This window comes from Eptesicus fuscus, chromosome 7 (assembly GCF_027574615.1).
Source record: "Eptesicus fuscus isolate TK198812 chromosome 7, DD_ASM_mEF_20220401, whole genome shotgun sequence".
Lineage (NCBI taxonomy): Eukaryota > Metazoa > Chordata > Mammalia > Chiroptera > Vespertilionidae > Eptesicus > Eptesicus fuscus.
The window spans coordinates 97368151-97386051 of NC_072479.1; the positions used below are offsets into that span (position 1 = coordinate 97368151).

A 17901-nucleotide genomic window follows, 5' to 3' on the forward strand; every position below is an offset into this window, starting at 1 on the left:
CAGTCACAAAAGACAAATGCTGTTTGATTCCATTCATATGTGGTCCTAGAGGAGTCGAATCCTTAGAGACAGGAAGTAGAGCGGTGGTTGCCAGGGGCCGGGGGGAGGAGCGGGGAGCTAGTGTTTAATGAGCGCCTGGTGAGTTCTAGGATTGGCTGTGCAACAATGGGAACATACTTAACATTAACATGGCCGTACACTTGAAAATGGTTAAGATGGTAAGTGACATGTTCTGTGTGTTTTACTTACAATAAAAAGAAAGAAAGACTAGTGGGCAGCCATCGGCATAAACGGCAGCCAGCGCCTTTGTGTGACTCGGCGCCTGTGACTCCAGGCAGATGGGGCACGTGTGGGGAGAGCTTCGCAAGCAGCACATGGGAGGAGCGTGGATTAGGTTTGCACTCCCTCCGCCAGGTGCCTCGTGCCGTGCACAACCTCACACACAGCCGCCTGGGAAGGCCTGCTCTCCACATGTCAGGGAACTTTGGCATAAGCCACCGAAATACACGGGTCCTGTGAGCCTTCCTCTTCCCTGACAGTGGAGGGGACAACAGTCTGACACCCTCAGCCAGCTCCACCACTGCCCTTCCTCCTCCTTTCGGTTTGAGGTGAGAAGGGTTGACCATGTGGAACCCCGTGGTCCGAGGACCTGACCAGGATGAGGGAGGCTGAGAGCCCACATGTCTGCTTTGCCACCACAAGAAAAACATGCCGCCTCTTGCATAGTTCTCAGTTATGATGCTATTGAAAAAACGGGTCAATATCGTGATGACATTGATTGTACCATAGCAACATATTCATTTCTTGGTTCGGACAAAGGGACCATGGCTGTCTGTGTAGGATGTTAACAGCAGTGCGGACTGGGTGAAGGGTAAGCAGGAACTATCTTTGCACGTCTTCTATAAATCTATAATTATTTCAAGATTAAACATTTAATTTAAAAAAAAAAAAAAGGAAACACAGAGCTTATTCCTAAATAGATTGAGTATCAGTGTGTTCCAGTGGCAGGTTCTCTACCCTCGAGGAGTCAATAGTTTAGTGGGCGGCAGGAAAGCGCATCTAAAACCTCAGGCAGAAGGTCAGCCATGGGGGAGCCCTAGGTAGTCAACAGATGTTGACTCAGTACCCACAATGCATCGGACAGGCTTGGGCTCTGAGGATGCAGCAGAAGCAGAAAGGGCAGAAGTCCCGGCCGGCCTGGAGCCGCGGTTGTTTGGGAGGGGGAAGGCGGGATTGGAAAACTCCCTGAGCAGCAAAGGATCCAGCAGGAGCTCAGGGAAGGCTCCCTGGAGGAGGCAGTCTTTGTGACGGGCCCTGCAGAACAGATGGGGTTTTCAAAGGCATTCGCTCTTTTCTAATCACCTGCTTGAGAAATGACGCTGTTCTTTTTTTTTTTTTTTTAATTGAGAAGGGAGAAGGAGAGAGAGAAAGAAACATCAATGATGAAGAGAGAATCATTGATTGGCTGCCTCCTGCACACCCTCTACTGGGGATCGAACCTGGGACCCTTCAGTCCACAGGCCAACGCTCTATCCACTGAGCCAAACCGGCTAGAGCAACACTGTTCTTTTAAGTTGAGGTTTAACTTCAGATTGGATTACGGTATCCTACAGGGAGGGGGAGGGTTAAAGTAAGAAATCTGTGGCGATGTCCATGCTGTGTGTCAGAGACAGGGAGATGAAAGAGCCGCGTTTCTTGCCAGCTGTGGGTGTGCTTGCGAGTCTTTTTCTCTTTTTGTGACCTTGTTCAGGTTCAAAGCCCTGCTCTCCAGCAAGCCAACAAATGACAGCAGCTGCATAGAGATCGGCTATGTGAAGTACCCCATCTTTCAGGTGAGCCCCTGCTGGGTGGGCCCAGGGCACCGGGGGTTCCCTCCGGTCCTTGGCCTGTGGATTAGCCGCTGCAACAAACCATCAGTCTCCTGCACTCCGTCCCCCTCCTCACCCTGCCCTTCCCGTTTACCATCCATTCATCCCTGCACTGTTAATTGGGCGGGTTGTGGTTTACGTGGCATCTCTGAGGGGCACAGCAGCCTTCTACCCTCCTCCATGCTCTATTCATACGTCGTGCCCCACAAGGGCCTGCTTGCTGCTCATAGAAATTCACCCCTGGATCAGCTTTGCAACCCTATTTCTGGAGCTCTGAGTCTCCTCCAGGGCCTGGAGCCTGGTGGGCTGCTTACACCTCCCAGGGCAGGCCTGCAGGGGAGATCGGGGTCCCTCAGTGCTGTCCTTCCGCCAGCCAGGGTTAGCAGGCCAACGTGGGCGTGCTGGGAGGGTGCTTGGCAGGGTCTGAATTGGACCTTGTTTTCCTCCCGTTCAATTCTGGAAGGTCAGTCCTGGAAAGAGTAAGCAGGTGGGTAAGACTCGAGCCAGCCCTCGGGAGCCTCTCAGTCTAAGACAGTGGTCGGCAAACCGCGGCTTGCGAGCCACATGTGGCTCTTTGGCCCCTTGAGTGTGGCTCTTCCACAAAATACCACGGCCTGGGCGAGTCTATTTTGAAGAAGTGGCGTTAGAAGAAGTTTAAGTTTAAAAAATTTGGCTCTCAAAAGAAATTTCAATTGTTGTACTGTTGATATTTGGCTCTGTTGACTAATGAGTTTGCCAACCACTGGTCTAAGACGGTTGAAGAGACATCTCAGAGACGAGCAGGAGGCCAGGCCGGCCGGGACCAGGGTCACGGAGCCGGGTCCTCCTCTGGATCTGGAAGGCAGAGCTGCATTCCAGGACTTCCATGCTGCATTGCTCTCTCTAAACCGATGCCTCCCCCTGTTTAAAATCAGTGTCCCTCATGGGACCTTGGACAAATGGCCCAATCTTCCTGAGCCTCAGTTTCCAGGAACAGCATAAACATAAACAAAGGCACAGAAGTGGGAAGCCCTGGGGTATGTCTGAGGGAAAGGGATGATCAGTGCATTGGCTGGGTCTTCAGGGATAGCAGAGATGGAAAGGACACTGGGACCACCTGTGTGAGCCGCGTGGGGAGAAGACAGGCCAGGTGACGGGTCTTCCCTCCACCGTTGGCCCTGGTGCCCCAGATCCTGCTGTTCCGAGGGCTGCCAGGGACCCTCGCACTAGCCCCAAAGTCTGCATTTCCACCATTAGAGATGCACTTTTCTTGTTATGTTGAAACTTCAAAATAAGGAATTCTCTCCCAATAACCATAGGCAAGACTCTCTCAGGCTCATTAAGTGGGTTATTTTCTAAGGCATAACGGATACACCACTTCCCTGCTAAGCATAGGTCCCTGTTGAATGGGCTACTTTGGACTAAGCATTGGGGAGTGGATGAAAGGGGTGCCAAGGCCAGCCTGGGTGAGCCGTCCCACTGGGGTGGGGGTAGCAGAGAGGAGGCTGGAGCCCCAGGATGGGACTGGGGAGTTGGCACACCCCCACTCATCTGAGTGCCTGTTTCCCCTTTTCCCAGCCCCTCACCCCAACCCCTCACCGCATTTCCTACTGAGAGCAAAGTGGCCACAGCCCCTTGCAGAATGGCGGCAGCTGTTGGGGTTAAAAGTTTCCATGAAACCGCTGCTTGGCTTTAGGGTCAGGGTGGGGAGGGGGTTGAAGAAACCTTAATGAGGCTCCAACTGTGAATGAGGCACCGGCCTCTGCTTGCACGTGGTTATCTGGATTATTCTGGCCATTTTTGGAGATAAAACAACTGAGGTCCAGAGGACTTAAATGATGCGCCCCCTAGTCTCAGTGATAGTTAGTGACAGAGCCAGGATTTGAACCAGCAGGTCTGGTTCTGGAATACACTTCCTAAGTGGGAGCACTGGTATTCTTGAGCGCTTCCTTTGTGTAAGGCTCCAAGCCGGTGGTTCTCACCTGGGCTGCATAGAGTCACCTGGGGAGCTTTGACAGCACCCGATAACCAGGCCACAAATCAGATCATTTCGATCAGACTCTGAGCCGAGGCCCAGGCATCAGCATTGGGGAGCCTCCCTCCTCCTCCCATTACCCCAGCACTCTCAGTTACAGTGGTTCTCACACCTTAGCTTCAAAATACCCAGTGGGCAGAGGGGGCTTGTGAAAACACGGAAACCACGACCCAATGCCGATTCCCGGGCCCCGCCTCCAGCATCCCCGATTCTGTCAGGCTGGGCTGCGGCCTGAGAAGGTGCACGTCTTACACGAACCCAGGTGATGCCGATGCTACTGGTCCAGGGACCGCCCTGAGAACCACGGCCGCCCATCGTCTCCTTGGGCCCTCCCAGCTGCCCCTCCCGGTAGCTCTTCCCCCACCTTACACACAGGATGTGCCCAAGCTCCCACCGCTCGTCACAGCCGAGCTGAGGTTCAGACCCAGGCCTGGCTGACTCGGTTCAGACCCGGACCTGTTCTCTTCACTGCCTCCCTGTGGTGGCGGCTTGGGCCATCCCTAAAACCCACCCAGGCCTGAGGACAGAAGCCGGGCCCGTTAGAGTTTGGAGCATGAGCTAGAGCCGGAACGTGCACGGGTCCCCAGCTCGCTGAGAGCCAGGAAGGGGGACTTACACCATTAGGCCTGGGACTAATTGGGGAGGTTCCTAAAATAAGAACCTGTCTTGCAATAGGCACTCAACAAATTCAACAGGTTCTCGGAATAAGAGACGGCGCCGGGGAAAGCGCAGCCCAGAGCACTGGAGGCCTGTAATTGCTTCTGATGGGAAAGGCTTGCCGGCCACCGGGGCCTCGAGCTCCTGGGAGGGGCAGGGAGCAGGCCCCTGGGACTTTGGCCTGCGCCTGCCTTCTTCCCCATAAAAGAAGAAAAGCCTCATTTGTGGCTTGAAATAGGCCACGTCGGGCTGAATCCAACCCAGGAGGAGGCTCCCAGGGGCCTGTTCACCTCGCTTCCATGCTGACAGGAGGATTTTAGTAAATGAGGCCGCCTTACGTTTCCTCTCTCCACGACCGCTTAACATTATGCTCGGTCGGGAGCCAGACGCAGCTGAGGCTGCACCTGGACGCGGGGCCTCCGTGAGGCTGTGCGCCCTTTGAATCGGGCTTCATGCAGGTTGACAGCTGCCAAGAAAAACAGCTCCGCAGCCAGGCCGTGCGGCCTAGTGACGGTGCGTTTCACCTCCTTGCTGGCAGCGTCCGAAGGTGACGTGGGGCAGCCCCATTTAAATGCCATTTGCCTGGGATCTCCCCCGACGAGCAGCATTTGCGGGCCACGGCCCAACCCCGAGTAAATGAGATAACAGGATGAAGTGCTTGGTCAACAGCCCTCAGGGTTGTTGTTGTTGGTTTGGCCTTTATTAACGTTCTGGGAGAATGAATTGATGTCAGTGCGGCTTTAAGATGACTGTGTCTGTGTGGCTGACGCCTCGCATACTGTGTCCTTCCTTCCAGCTGGTCATGCAGTATCTCTACTACGGTGGCCCGGAGTCGCTGCTCATTAAAAACAACGAGATAATGGAGGTAAGGCATCCGCAGTGGCATTGGGGGGGATGGAGGGCACCTCTGTAAACTCAGGTCATGGCACACAGGTCGGCAGGTCTGGGAACCTCGTGTTGGGTTTTCGTTTGGATGCAGGTTTGGGGGTCCTGTCTGACTCCTCATGGAAGGGTGGGGTGCTTGATGCACTAGCAAAACCCCTTCACTGAAACCGTTTTCACTGGCTTGCAGGTGGTTGTGGGGGGTGGGGGTGCGGGCAGAGGAAATTTACTGAAGAGGCTGAGTGTGCAAGCACAGCTGGGGCTCAATGTCCTCATCAGGAACTATCCTGGATGCCTTGTCCCTGGTCATTTGTAAGAGAATTATATCATCTAAAAACAGCCTTCAAACCCCAGCTCTGGCCCTGAGCAGAGGCTGGGAGCCGGTTACTAAGCTCTCCTGGTTTCACTGAGGTTGACCACCCCTCACTCCGCAGCACCCCGGCCACCCCTCACTCCGCAGCACCCCGGCCACCCCTCACTCTGCAGCACCCCGGCCGCCCCTCACTCCGCAGCACCCCAGCCGCCCCTCACTCGCGTCTGTCTGCCTCGGGGATTCAGCCCTTGGCAGGGGACCTGTTCCTGCTCTTTTCTGTCCTGAGAGGAAACGCAAGCCAGCCTCAGGATCTCCCCTGCTCCCTCCTCGAAGCGGAACCCTCGTTGGTTTTCCGATTCCAAGGTGGAAGCTTTGAACCAAAAGCCCAAATCACTCTGCTCCTGAGCAAGACACAGGACCCCATTCAGGCGTCTGAAGTCCAGGGTCCCTGACGAGCAGAGATGTCAGAACGCTACCCACCGGTTAAAGCGTGGACTCTGGGCCAGACTGGGTTTAAATCCAGGCTCTGCCCCTTCTGAGCTGTGTGATCTGGGACAAGTATTTAACTGCTCTGAGCCTCAGTTTCCTCACCTATAAAATGGGGGGGATAATTCTACCTCATTGGGGTTTTAGGATTTTAAGAGTTCCTGTGTATCAGGTGCTTAGGACAGTGCCTGGCACATAGTGGGTGCCATAGAGCAGTGTCCTCACAGTGTGGCCGCTTTATCCCTTTCTTACTCCGTGAAAGCTTCCTGAGTAAATGAGATACAGATGAAGTGCTTTGTAAACAGCCCTCAGTGGTCAGTGCCCCTGCCCTCCCCCCCAAAAGTTACTCTCCTGTCTCTCTGAACCACCCCTCTGACCTTCTCCTCTCCTTCAGCCCCAGGCTACAGTCTCAGGACACAGGCTCTTTTGTAAACTTTTTTTTTCCTCAATTATTTCACAATTTTACAAGTCCTGGTGTAATTTTATGGGTTTTTGTTTCCTTTTAATTGACTTGAGAGGGAGAGGGAGAGAGAGAGAAACATCAGTAAGAGTGAAACATCAATTGGCTGCCTCCTGCACACCCCCTACTGGGGATCAAGCCCACACCCCAGGCATGCACCCTGACTAGGAATCAAACCAGCGACCTCTTGGTGCATAGATGACACTCAATCCACTGAGCCACACCAGCCAGGCTGTACACATGTTTAAAAATTCTTTTCAAATCAAAATAATGAACGTATATTTAGATCATGTAAATAATACAGAAGGGTTTGTTTAAAAAGAGCAGTTCACCCAGCCCCCGGCCCCCCAAGCCTTTCCCCAAAGGCAGTCCCTTTGACGGGTGTTTTAGCTCTTTCTTCTCCTCCCCCAAGCCTGCCGTCTCTCAGCACACTTCTGCCAAGTCACTTGCCCGGCTGGGATGTCAACAGACGGCGATCCCTGCCCTCCCAGACGCTGGGGAGGCGACGGGCATGACATCATGTCTGGTGTGAGAAGGGCTGTGAGGAGGAGAAAGACCGGGTCGTGGGGGACAGGCGGAGATGGAGGGAGGCCACCTGAGATGAGGTAGTCTGGGAGGCTTCTCGGAGGAGGTGATACTTGAGTGGAGTCCTAGATGGACAAGGAGCCAGCCACGTCCATATCCATCTTGCTAACGAATGCCATTCACCCTGACTTCTGGACAGAACCGTTTTAGGCATTTTGCTTGACCTCCTGCTCTAGTAGATGTGAGTGTGGTTCCCTCCCAGCCCACCCTTCCTCTGAGCCACCTTCCCCACGACAGAGTTCCACTGCTGTGTCTCATTCCTCCCGTGTCACCTCCGCGCTTTAAAATGAAGGTGACGTGCCCACAGTATTCCCGGTCCCTTCACCTCGGGCCACCGCTGTGGAGCAGGGGGATTTTCCTCACCTTCCACCTCCCAACCTCTAACGGGCTCTTTTACGGTTTTTTAGCTTCTGTCGGCGGCTAAATTTTTCCAGCTGGAGGCTCTGCAGCGACACTGTGAGATTATCTGTGCCAAAGGCATCAACACGGACAACTGCGTGGACATTTACAGCCACGCCAAGGTAAGGGCCGCTCGCGCTGCCCCAGCTGACCGTGCGCGCACGCGGGCGAGGTGTCCCCGCACGGTCAGACCCAGACAGGCCGAGCCCAGGCCGGGCCCGCTCACCCGGGACTGACCCGCCTGCGACCTCCCAGCTCTGGAATAATGCCCGTCCCTTCCTCCCTCCCCTCCAGATGCAAGCGGGAACCCAGAAGTCCCCGAAGCTGGGTTGTTTTTACCGAGTGCCCGTGCCCCGCATTGCAGGCTGCTTCAGCCGCAGGTGGCCACTGGGTCCCGCAGGTGTGACAGGCTCCCAGGCGCAGCCCCCGCGGCTGGGCGGAGCCAGGTTCTGGAACAGAGGTTCTCGGAGTGTGGGCTCCAATCCAGCTCCATCCACACCCCCAGGGAACCTGTTGGGAGTGTACATTCTAGAGCCCCATCCCGACCTACAGAATCAGAAACTCTGGGGGAGGCCCCCCCGCCCCCGTGGCTTCGCAGGTGATTCTGGCGCCGTGGTTGCCAGCACGGGCCGCACAGGAGCATCAGCCGGACGCTCACTTAAAATCCCTGGTCCTGGGACCTCTCGCAGAGCAAGTCATTCAAGCTCTGCGGGGGGGTTGGGGGGGAGCCGGGAGAGAGGGTGTTTTTCGAAGCTCCCCCTGTGATTCTCGGATGTGGCCAAGGTTGAGAACAGGGTGTCAGGACTGGGGAGAGCCAGGGACAGGTGGGACACTACTAATCAGCATCACTAGGGGAGAGTTTAAATCTGCTTAGTTCCCGCCCCGTGGCCACAGCCAGGTCCCGGCAGGGGGACCCGGGAACCTGTATTTTTGACGAGCTCCCAGGGTGACTGTTGTGACTTCAGCTCCAAGGCCAGTCTTCACTCCAGTTTCCGGGACCCACTGGTTTGAATCTAGTTCATCTCACCCGTGGGGATCTGGGACCAAGAGGATTAATTAGCCCGGGTGCCGCTTCCTGCTGTTTCCTGTGCTCAGGACGGGGGATTAACATTCGCTAGGAAGAAATGATGAGATAAGATCAGGAATCAATTAAAAACAAACAAAAAACTTTCGGTAACTGGAGCTCGGTGTCCTTGCCTCTGACATCCACATCTCTGCGGAGCGACAGCTGATTAATTCTCTCCTGGCTCATCGGGAAAAATCGGGTTGCGTGTGAGATGTTATTTTCTGTCTTAAACCAACATTCAACAATTCCTTTTCATGTGCAGGCTCCTGTGCTAACAGCCTTGGTGCACCACCTCTCTTAATCTTCACCAGAACCCTTTTAGATAAACGCTATCATCGGTCCCATGTCATAATAAGGAAACAGGCACAGAGAGGTTAAGTAACTTGCTTAAGGTCACACAGCGATTACTGAGGGGTTGTTTTCTTATTGTGGTACAATATATGTCACATGCAGTGCACATTTTAACCATTTCTAAATGTGCAGTTCAGTACAATTAAGTCCATTCACATTGCTATGCAGCCATCACCACCCTCCATCTCCAGAGTTTTCATCTTCTCACATGGAAACTCTGTACCCATTAAACACTAACTCCCCATGTCCCTCTCCACCCAGCCGCCGGAAACCACCATTTTACTTTCTGTCTCTGTGAGTCTGACTGTTCTAGGGATCTCATGGAAGTGGAATCACACAGTATTTGTCCTCTTGTGACTGGCTTATTTCACTTAGCACCATGTCCTCACGGTTCATCCATGTCTCGGCATGTGTCAGAGTTTCCTTCCTTTTTAAGGCTGAGTAATATACGTATACACCACACGGTGTTTATCCATTCATCCACCATTGACATTTAGGTTGCTTCCACCTTTTGGCTATTGTGAATAATGCTGCTGTGAACATGGCGGACAAACCCTGGGTTCGAGCCCCTGGTTTCAGTTCTTTGGGGTATGTACCCAGGAGTGTAAACCTAGATTTGTCTGACTCCAAAGCACAGGTTCTTAACTTTGGGTTTACTGGGTGGCCTAAAAAATTGTTTGAAATATTTGCAATGATCCTTGATACTAAAAAAATATTTTCTGATTGGTCATCAGTAAATCAAAGGTAGAACCAGGCTACTTACTTCATACATGCACACACACACACACACACACACACACACACACAGCACTGGGTGTTTTGGTTAAGTGACAGTTTTACCAAAATCTGGTTTCTCAGGACACAATCTTTTATTTTTTTAAAATATATTTTATTGATTTTTTACAGAGAGGAGGGGAGAGCGATAGAGAGTTAGAAACATCAGTGAGAGAGAAGCATCGATCAGCTGCCTCCTGCACACCCCCTATTGGGGATGTGCTTGCAACCAAGGTACATGCCCTTGACCGGAATCGAACCCAGGACCCTTCAGTCCGCAGGCCGACGCTCTATCCACTGAGCCAAACTGGTTCAGGCAGGACACAGCCTTAAAAAAAAAAAATCTTAAACTGATTACTTTGCAGAAAAGCGTCCAGAAAGACTCTCTCTCCCCAGGAAGAGAGCCTGATCAGTCTGTGGTCCTCCGTCCCCCACCCCCCCAGGCAGGGACACGCAAATTGCCCTGTGAACCCCACATCACACGTGGCTTTGCCGTGCCCATCGCCTTGGTGGTAAGGCCTGCATTCCACAATCCCATTTTAATCTCTTCATGCTCCTTGGCAGGCAGCCTCGGTCGCTATCTCGCTATTTAATAATGCAGCCCCGTGCAACGTGAGCCCCGGCTGGGCGCTCGTTTGTGCCACAGGCCGAGAACATCTGTGGCAGAGAGCTCTCTTTCATGTAGGTACCTCTGCAGCCAGAGCTTTGCCTTTTACAGACACCGGCCTCGGCCTCCCAGGCCACATCCTGGAGCGTTTCCAGTGCAGACGCCTGTCCTTCCTGGGAACACGGGCATGGAGGCCTGGGCAGTGCCCGCGCCCCTGCCCTGCCCCCCTGCGCTGTGGACACTGCAGCCCCCGCCAACGACCACGTGCCGTGTGGATTCTATTACTGACAGATTGTGCTGCAAATGGGGGCTGATGTAGTGAAAGAGAACAAAAGGAAAGAAACCAGCACTTGGTGTAGAACCACAGGAAATGCAGGCATTTCCTTGCTAACCACCCTGTTCCAAGCGTCAGTAAGGCCATGGCAACATTACCTCCATACCCCATCTAACTGAGACAGCTGTGGAGTTTGATACAGATGAGAAGCCCATTCCTTAAATGCTCGGCTTAGCCATCCTTTCTTAACCAGCAAAGCTGTCCCAAACGAGGGCCATCAGAGGCTCCGGAGCCAGCAAACCTTTTCTGTGAGGGGCCCGGTAAATATTTCCACACAAGCCATACGATTCCTTAGGTACCTACTTAATTCTGCCATTGCAGTGCAAAAGCAGCCACAGACAATATATAAATGAATGGGTGTGGCTGTGTTCCAATAAAACTTTATTAACAAAAACACGTAGCGGGCCTGTAGTTTAGTCAACCATTGGTCTAGGACAGTGATTTTCAACCTGTATGCCGCAAGAATTTTTAAAACATGCAGGCAGCCCTAACTGGTTTGGCTCAGTGGCTAGAGCGTCAGCCTGTGGACTGAAGAGTCCTGGGTTTGATTCCAGTCAAGGGCACGTGCCTGGGTTGTGGGCTTGATCCCCAGTGGGGGACGTGCAGGAGGCAGCCAATCAATGATTCTCTCTCATCATTGTTTCTATCTCTCTTTCCCTCTCCCTTCCTCTCTGAAATCAATAAAGATTTTTTAAAATAAATAAAATAAAACATGCAGGCATTGACCTCTTCTCCCTTAGATTGTCAAATAAAAGAATGACAATTGCCAACACAATAACTGTCCATTGTGAATGAATAAAAATTATACAAGCCCTCGCTGGTTTGGCTCAGTGGATAGAGCGTCGGCCTGCGGACTCAAGGATCCTGGGTTCAATTCTGGTCAAGGGCATGTACCTTGGTTGCGGGCACATTCCCAGTGGGGAGTGTGCAGGAGGCAGCTGATCGATGTTTCTCTCTCATCGATGTTTCTAACTCTCTCTCCCTCTCCCTTCCTCTCTGTAAAAAAAAATCAATAAAATATATATTTTTTTAATTATACATATTTTTTTGTCAGATCAGCAAAAAATATATATTTTTTGGTGTGCCATAGAATTTTAGTAATTAGTTCATGTGTGCCATGAGGTGAAAAGGGTAAAATCGCTGGTCTGGGAGATGAAAGTTTTGGCCCCGATTCTGTTAGTAATTAGCTGTGTGGACATGGACAAGTGTCTCACGTATAGTCCCCAGTCTTTCAGAGACCACAGAATTCCCTGGTGTGTCCGCATCCCAAATGCACCCGAGTATGGCTCCCTCCCGTCTACCCGCCTCGTTCTGTAGCTTGGAAAACTGAGGCCCAGAAAAGTGATTTGACTTGTACAGGATTGCACATGGTTTTTTGTATCTGTGCTCCAGCACTGTGGAAGAACTTTTTGTGTGTGTGGTAACATTGGTTAATAACTTTATATAAGTTTCAAGTGTACAACATGTTTTTATTATTAATTTTGTTAATCCTCACCCGAGGATATTTTTCCATTGAGTTTTAGAGAGAGTGGAAGGGAGAGGGAAAGACAGAGAGAAACATCAATGTGAGAGAGACACATCGATGGGTTGCCTCCTGCACATGCCCTGACCAGAGCCCGGGCAGGGGAGGAGCCTGCAACTGAGATATGTACACTTGACCGGAATTGAACCCGGGACCCTTCAGCCCGCAGGCCGACGCTCTATCCACTGAGCCAAACTGTACAACATTGTAATTTGATATCTGTGTACACTATAGGGTGCTCACTACCAATATTCTAGTTTCCATCCGTCACCACGCCCTCTCTCAACCTACTTCCCCTCTCGTAACCACCAATCTGTTGTCTGTATCTATGGGCTTGTTTTTCATTTTTGTTTGTTCATTTCTTTCTTGTTTTATATTTCATATATGAGTAAAACCATATGGCTTTTGTTCTTTTTTTGTCCGACTAATTTCACTTAGCATAATAAAACCTTAAGGTTTATCTATGTTGCTGCAAATGGCAATGTTTCATCATTTTTAGGGCTGAGTAGTATTCCATTGTGTGTGTGTATGTGTGTGTGTGTGTGTGTGTGTGTAGAAGGTGATATATATATATATATATATATGTAAAACCATCTTCTATATCCATTCATTAATCAATAGACACTTAGGTTGTTCCTATGTCTTGGCTATTGTAAATAATGCTGCAATGAAGATAGAGGTGCATGTATCTTTTGAAATTAGTGTTTTTATATTTTTTGGATAAATACCCAGAAGTGGAATAGCTAGATCATAAGGTAGTTCTATGCTTAATTTTATGAGGAACCTCTGTACTGATTTTCACAGTGGCTGCACCAATTTACAATATCACCAACAGCATACAAGGGTTCCCTTTTCTCCACATCCTTTCCAACACTTGTTTCTTGTCTTTTTGATGATAGCCATTCTAACAGGAATGAGGTGGTACATTATTGTGGGTTTGATTTTCATTTTTCTGATAATCAGTAATGTTAAACACCTCTACTGTCCTTGTGTGCTGTCTAAATGTCTTCCTTGGAAAAATACCTATTCAGATCCTCTGCCCTTTTTTTTAGTCAGGTTGTTTTGTTGTTTTCAATTTGGTTTCACATGGTCTTTATATAGACAGTCGGGCTGTTGGCTCCGTAGATTAACACATGATGTCAGCGAGTTCAAGGTTACAAGCCAGGTAGCTGAGCTGGGTTCTGCAGACACAGTCAACTCTTCTTACCACATCCTGGCCACTTTGTACACATGGGTCACCAATACAAGTTATTGAGGAGAAGAAGAAGAATTATAGTCTACATTTATCATGACAACTGACAGGGAGTGGCTACTGATTACAACCAGTGTTCTGGATGCTCCGTGTATTATCTCATTTAATCTCAGCAACAGCTCATTAGGTACTATTTTGATCCCCATTTTATGGATAAGAATACTGAGGCACAGAGAGATTAAATAACTTTCCCAACAGCAGATGGCTAGTGAGTGGCAAAGTCTGGACTCAAAACCCAGGCAGATTCCAGAGCCCCCTCCCTCAGCTACCTTCCAACGTGCCTCCTCTGAGGGTGACGATGACAGAGTCCTGCCGTCAATCATATCCCATGGAATCCCGCCAACAGGTCTGTGTTGCAAGGGTCATAATTCCCATTTTGAAAATGAGGAACCCAAAGCCAGAGCCCAAGTGACCCAGCCCTGGTCACATATTCACAAGGTGGGGGAGCCCCAACTGGAACCCAGGTCTTCCGGCTCATTCTACCATCACCCTGTTGGCACTGCCTCGTCGTCATGTCACCATGCCACACCTGACAACTTAAAGCGCATCTCTGGTCTAAAGGACAGAATATTCGAGCATTCAGAAGGATGACACGGCATCTAAAGAAAGCAGCAGGATGTCACCTCCAGGAGCCCTTCCCAGCCACTTCCTGAGCCTCCAGTTCATTGTGATCGACAGACCTGCAAGCTTTGACGACGGCAGAGTAGGGCTAAAGACAGACGGCCGAGCCACACATGCACATCTGCTTCTGCAGCTCGAACGAGCATTCCTCCTTCACATGCTGTGAGGTTAAAGACCTACCCTTAAAGGCCTCAGGCCCAAGGCAGTGCGTCCTCATGGGTCAAGCACAACCTTAAGGGTTCAGTTCCTGGTTCTGCCCTGGACACGTTGTATGAATTTTTGTGAGTGATCCGTGCTCTTATCTCCATTTCCTTATCCATGAATTGGAGGTGGTAATGCTACCTGCCTCAGGGAAATTTGAGAATCAAATGGGATGATGCCTGTGAAATGCCCAGCAAGGTGCCCGGCACATTGTAAGCTCTCGATAAATGATTGCCGTTAGTTTCACTGCTCTGAGAATTAACCGTTCGTTCACACATTCCTCAGACATGAGGTGTCTGCCAAACGCCACGCCTTCTGCTTGGGCTTCTAACGGTGAGCCAGGCTGCCGAAGTGCCTCCTATACTGGTGTAGTCTATCGGGAACCGCGTCTCTAGACCAGTTTCTCAAGCTCAGCACTACTCAGAGTTCAGGCTGCACAATTCTTCGCTGTGGGGACTGCCCATCGTGGGGATGTTTAGCACCATGGCCTCTACCGATTAGATGCCTGTGGTACACACACCATCACCAGCCCATTCGTGACGACCAAAAATAGCTCCAGGCTTTCCCCAGTGTCTCCTGGGAGGCAAAAATCACCCCTGCCCTAAAGACATTGGGTAGGCTGAAACCGGTTTGGCTCAGTGGATAGAGCATCGGTCTGCGGACTGAAAGGTCCCAGGTTCGATTCCGGTCAAGAGCATGTACATTGGTTGCGGGCACATCCCCAGTAGGGGGTGTGCAGGAGGCAGCTGGTCGATGTTTCTCTCTCATCGATGTTTCTAGTTCTCTATCCCTCTCCCTTCCTCTCTGTGGAAAATCAATAAAATATATTTTTTTAAAAAAAAGACATTGGGTAGGTAGTCAGTGCCCCACTCATAGGATTGTTGTGAGAATTAAATGAGTTAATACTTGTAACAACCTTAGGATTGTGTCTACAACTCCATTCACGTGCCAGTGATCTATAGTGTTACGAAGAAACACACAAAACCCAGGGGCCGAAACAGTGAGCGCTTATCTCGCGTACGAGAGTCACCGGCAAGGCTGAAAGGTTCTGGTCTCAGCGGGGCTTGCTTCTGAGGTCAGCTGGCTGGTTGATCTTGGCTGGCTCTGCTGATCCTGGCTGGACCCTGTTGCTGTCAGAGGTTTCAGCTGGGACAGCTGGGTTGACTCCACTCGGTCTCACGTGGTCCCTCACCTCCAGACCGGCTGGCTCAGGCTTGTTTTTGTGGCGGAGGCTGGGTCCTGAGAGAAAGAGCCCCCTGCCACGTGAATGTAGCTCAGAGCTGGTGACTCCCCCTTCTACCATGTTCTGTGGGCCTGAGCAGGTCACAAGCCCAAGAGACAGACTCCAGCCCTTCGATGAAGGAGCTTCAAAGTCATGCCCCAAGAGCGTGACCGCAGCCAAGGGTGGAGGAGCAGGGCCACTTTCCCAGTCAACCTACGGTGATAGGTGTCCGCCGTTATTCCCTAGGGAAGCCATCGGGTGCGTCTCAGAGCCATAACCATCTCCCGCTTCTTCTCCACTCCCCGCAGTTCCTCGGAGTCACCGAGCTCTCCGCGTATTGTGAAGGCTACTTTCTCAAAAACATGGTGGTCCTCATCGAGAACGAAGCGTTCAAGCAGCTCCTCTACGACAAGAACAGCGAAGGCACGGGCCAGGATGTGCTCCAGGACTTACAGAGGACGTTGGCCATCAGGATTCAGTCCATCCACTTGTCGTCTTCCAAAGGCTCCATCGTATGAAGCGTCCGGTGCAGGGACCGCTCCCCGGGACGTTCCAGTGCTCCTGCAGCGCTGGCTCCACACAAACACACATCTCACCCGGCGTCTGCTTTCGGCTGGGCCAGGGAGCTGCCTCCACTGCCTCGGGTCCCCTTGAATAAGCAAATTCAGCTCCACGGGTTCCTGTTGAACAGCAAAGGACATCCCGCTGGTCTGCAGAGCAGAGCGCAGCCGGGTCCAGAGCTTGAAGGCCAACCAGGGGCCGCCAAGCTAACCCCCACCCAAAGGCGCCGCTGGGTCGCTGAGCATCTATTGTGGGGACCACTGTCAGAAGGATGGACTGGGAACCACAGGTCGTCCGGGTTCCCGGTGGGCAGCTGGAGCACCTAACTGCGGAGAGTTGAGTTACACACCAAGGACCGTAGCAGCCACAGCTGAGCAAGAGTCAACCCCGATCGCCGATTGGTGAGACTGTTACCAACAACGAAGAAATCATTTGACAAATTTTTAGGGGTGGGAACTTTTTAAAATGTTCATTAAGACACACACACACACACACACACACACACACACACACACACAGGGCAGCCTGTAGTTTAAAATCTATTTCTAAAAGCATAACAGTTCGTTTTCAACTGAATTGTGTTTAGGGATCTGTGTTTTGAGATTTTTTTTTTCTTTAAAAAAAACAACAACAACAGTAAGACACAGGTCCACACTGTATAAACCTGCATCTGACAAGACATCGCTGATATTCTATCCAAGGTGACATCGTCCTCCTGCCTTAGCGATCACGGTTACACAAACGAGGTGCACTGCCAATAGTCCTCTCTCACTCCGTAGTCGAAAACAGCCTGCATGCTAGCTGTGGTTTCGGGGTGAGATTGAAATAGCCCCACATAAGAAAACATGCATTTGCATGGGCCGCACCTGTGAGATGTTATGTTTGTGCTTCATTTTTGCCAAGGTAAAAAAAAAAAAAACAAAAAACCACAACACACATATGCCATCACTTCCTGCTAAAAGTCCATTGGGTGAAACGAACGTATCCATTTCTTTTCCTAATTATGAATGATTCTGGGGATGCTTTTGCACATATGTGTTCATAGATGATGCTGAATGGGGGGGGGGCGGGGGGAGAGGAAAGCACGTCAGAGAATTTACTAGTAATTCCAGAGTTTTCTCTGTATTCTCAGAAGATGTTAATAGTTTGTTACTAGCCAGAGCCTATGACTATGTTAGATTATTTTTCAAGATGAGACCTATATGATAGGACGGCTTCTTTCTGTATTTGGAGAGTGTACAGTATAGGGTTATCTATAATGAAAGTTTATATCCACAGGGTTCCATTTGCTCTGCCATATATTATAAGCAACAGAGATGGGTGACTTATTTCACTTAGCATAGTATCTTCTAGGTCCACCCAGGTTGTTACCAATGGGTGAAGTGCCACAATATTCCAAATAATGTTTGAGTTGCTGCCTCTGTTCTTGTCCTTTCCTTTGAAACCTAGCTACATGTAGTGAAAACTAGGAGGAATGACTTATACCCCTGGGGATGGCCAGGTTTCGTCGATAAACCTATTTCCTAGCATGCCTTTGGGAAGCCGTGAGCAGATCCTGAATTTCAAAGGAGCCGCTGTTCGCCCATCGTACCTGCTCCCTGAGCCACTGTTCAGAGGACCAGCGTTGTGCTCTGTTTCATGGGGTGACCGTGGAGACCCCGGGCCACGTCTGTCTTCACTGCTGGTTCTTCTGTGATGCCCATACGCAAGGCCTCTCTTCCACCTG

At 50.9% G+C, this 17901-nt stretch overlaps 1 protein-coding gene and 1 long non-coding RNA gene across 4 annotated transcripts in view; one reads left to right on the forward strand and one right to left on the reverse strand.

Annotated features, from left to right (window-relative positions):
• The window catches only part of ABTB3 (ankyrin repeat and BTB domain containing 3), a 258580-nt gene extending 240941 nt beyond the window's left edge, over positions 1 to 17639 (forward strand). Inside the window, 4 exon segments of the mRNA XM_008144713.3 lie at positions 1751 to 1832; positions 5336 to 5404; positions 7673 to 7786; positions 15923 to 17639. Coding sequence (XP_008142935.2) covers positions 1751 to 1832; positions 5336 to 5404; positions 7673 to 7786; positions 15923 to 16132 — 475 coding nt within the window. The 3' untranslated portion in view covers positions 16133 to 17639.
• On the reverse strand, positions 5305 to 8081 carry LOC114232656 (uncharacterized). Of its 3 annotated transcripts, XR_008556669.1 has the most exons (4): positions 8004 to 8081; positions 7629 to 7758; positions 5995 to 6135; positions 5353 to 5374 (listed from the first exon to the last, which is right to left on the reverse strand). It is a non-coding gene; the product is annotated as an uncharacterized LOC114232656 (long non-coding RNA). The 3 variants fall into 3 exon arrangements; XR_008556670.1 differs by lacking the exon at positions 5995 to 6135 and having other exon boundaries at positions 5305 to 5374; XR_008556671.1 differs by lacking the exons at positions 5353 to 5374; positions 5995 to 6135 and adding an exon at positions 7035 to 7218.
• Positions 17640 to 17901: the final 262 nt, after the last annotated feature.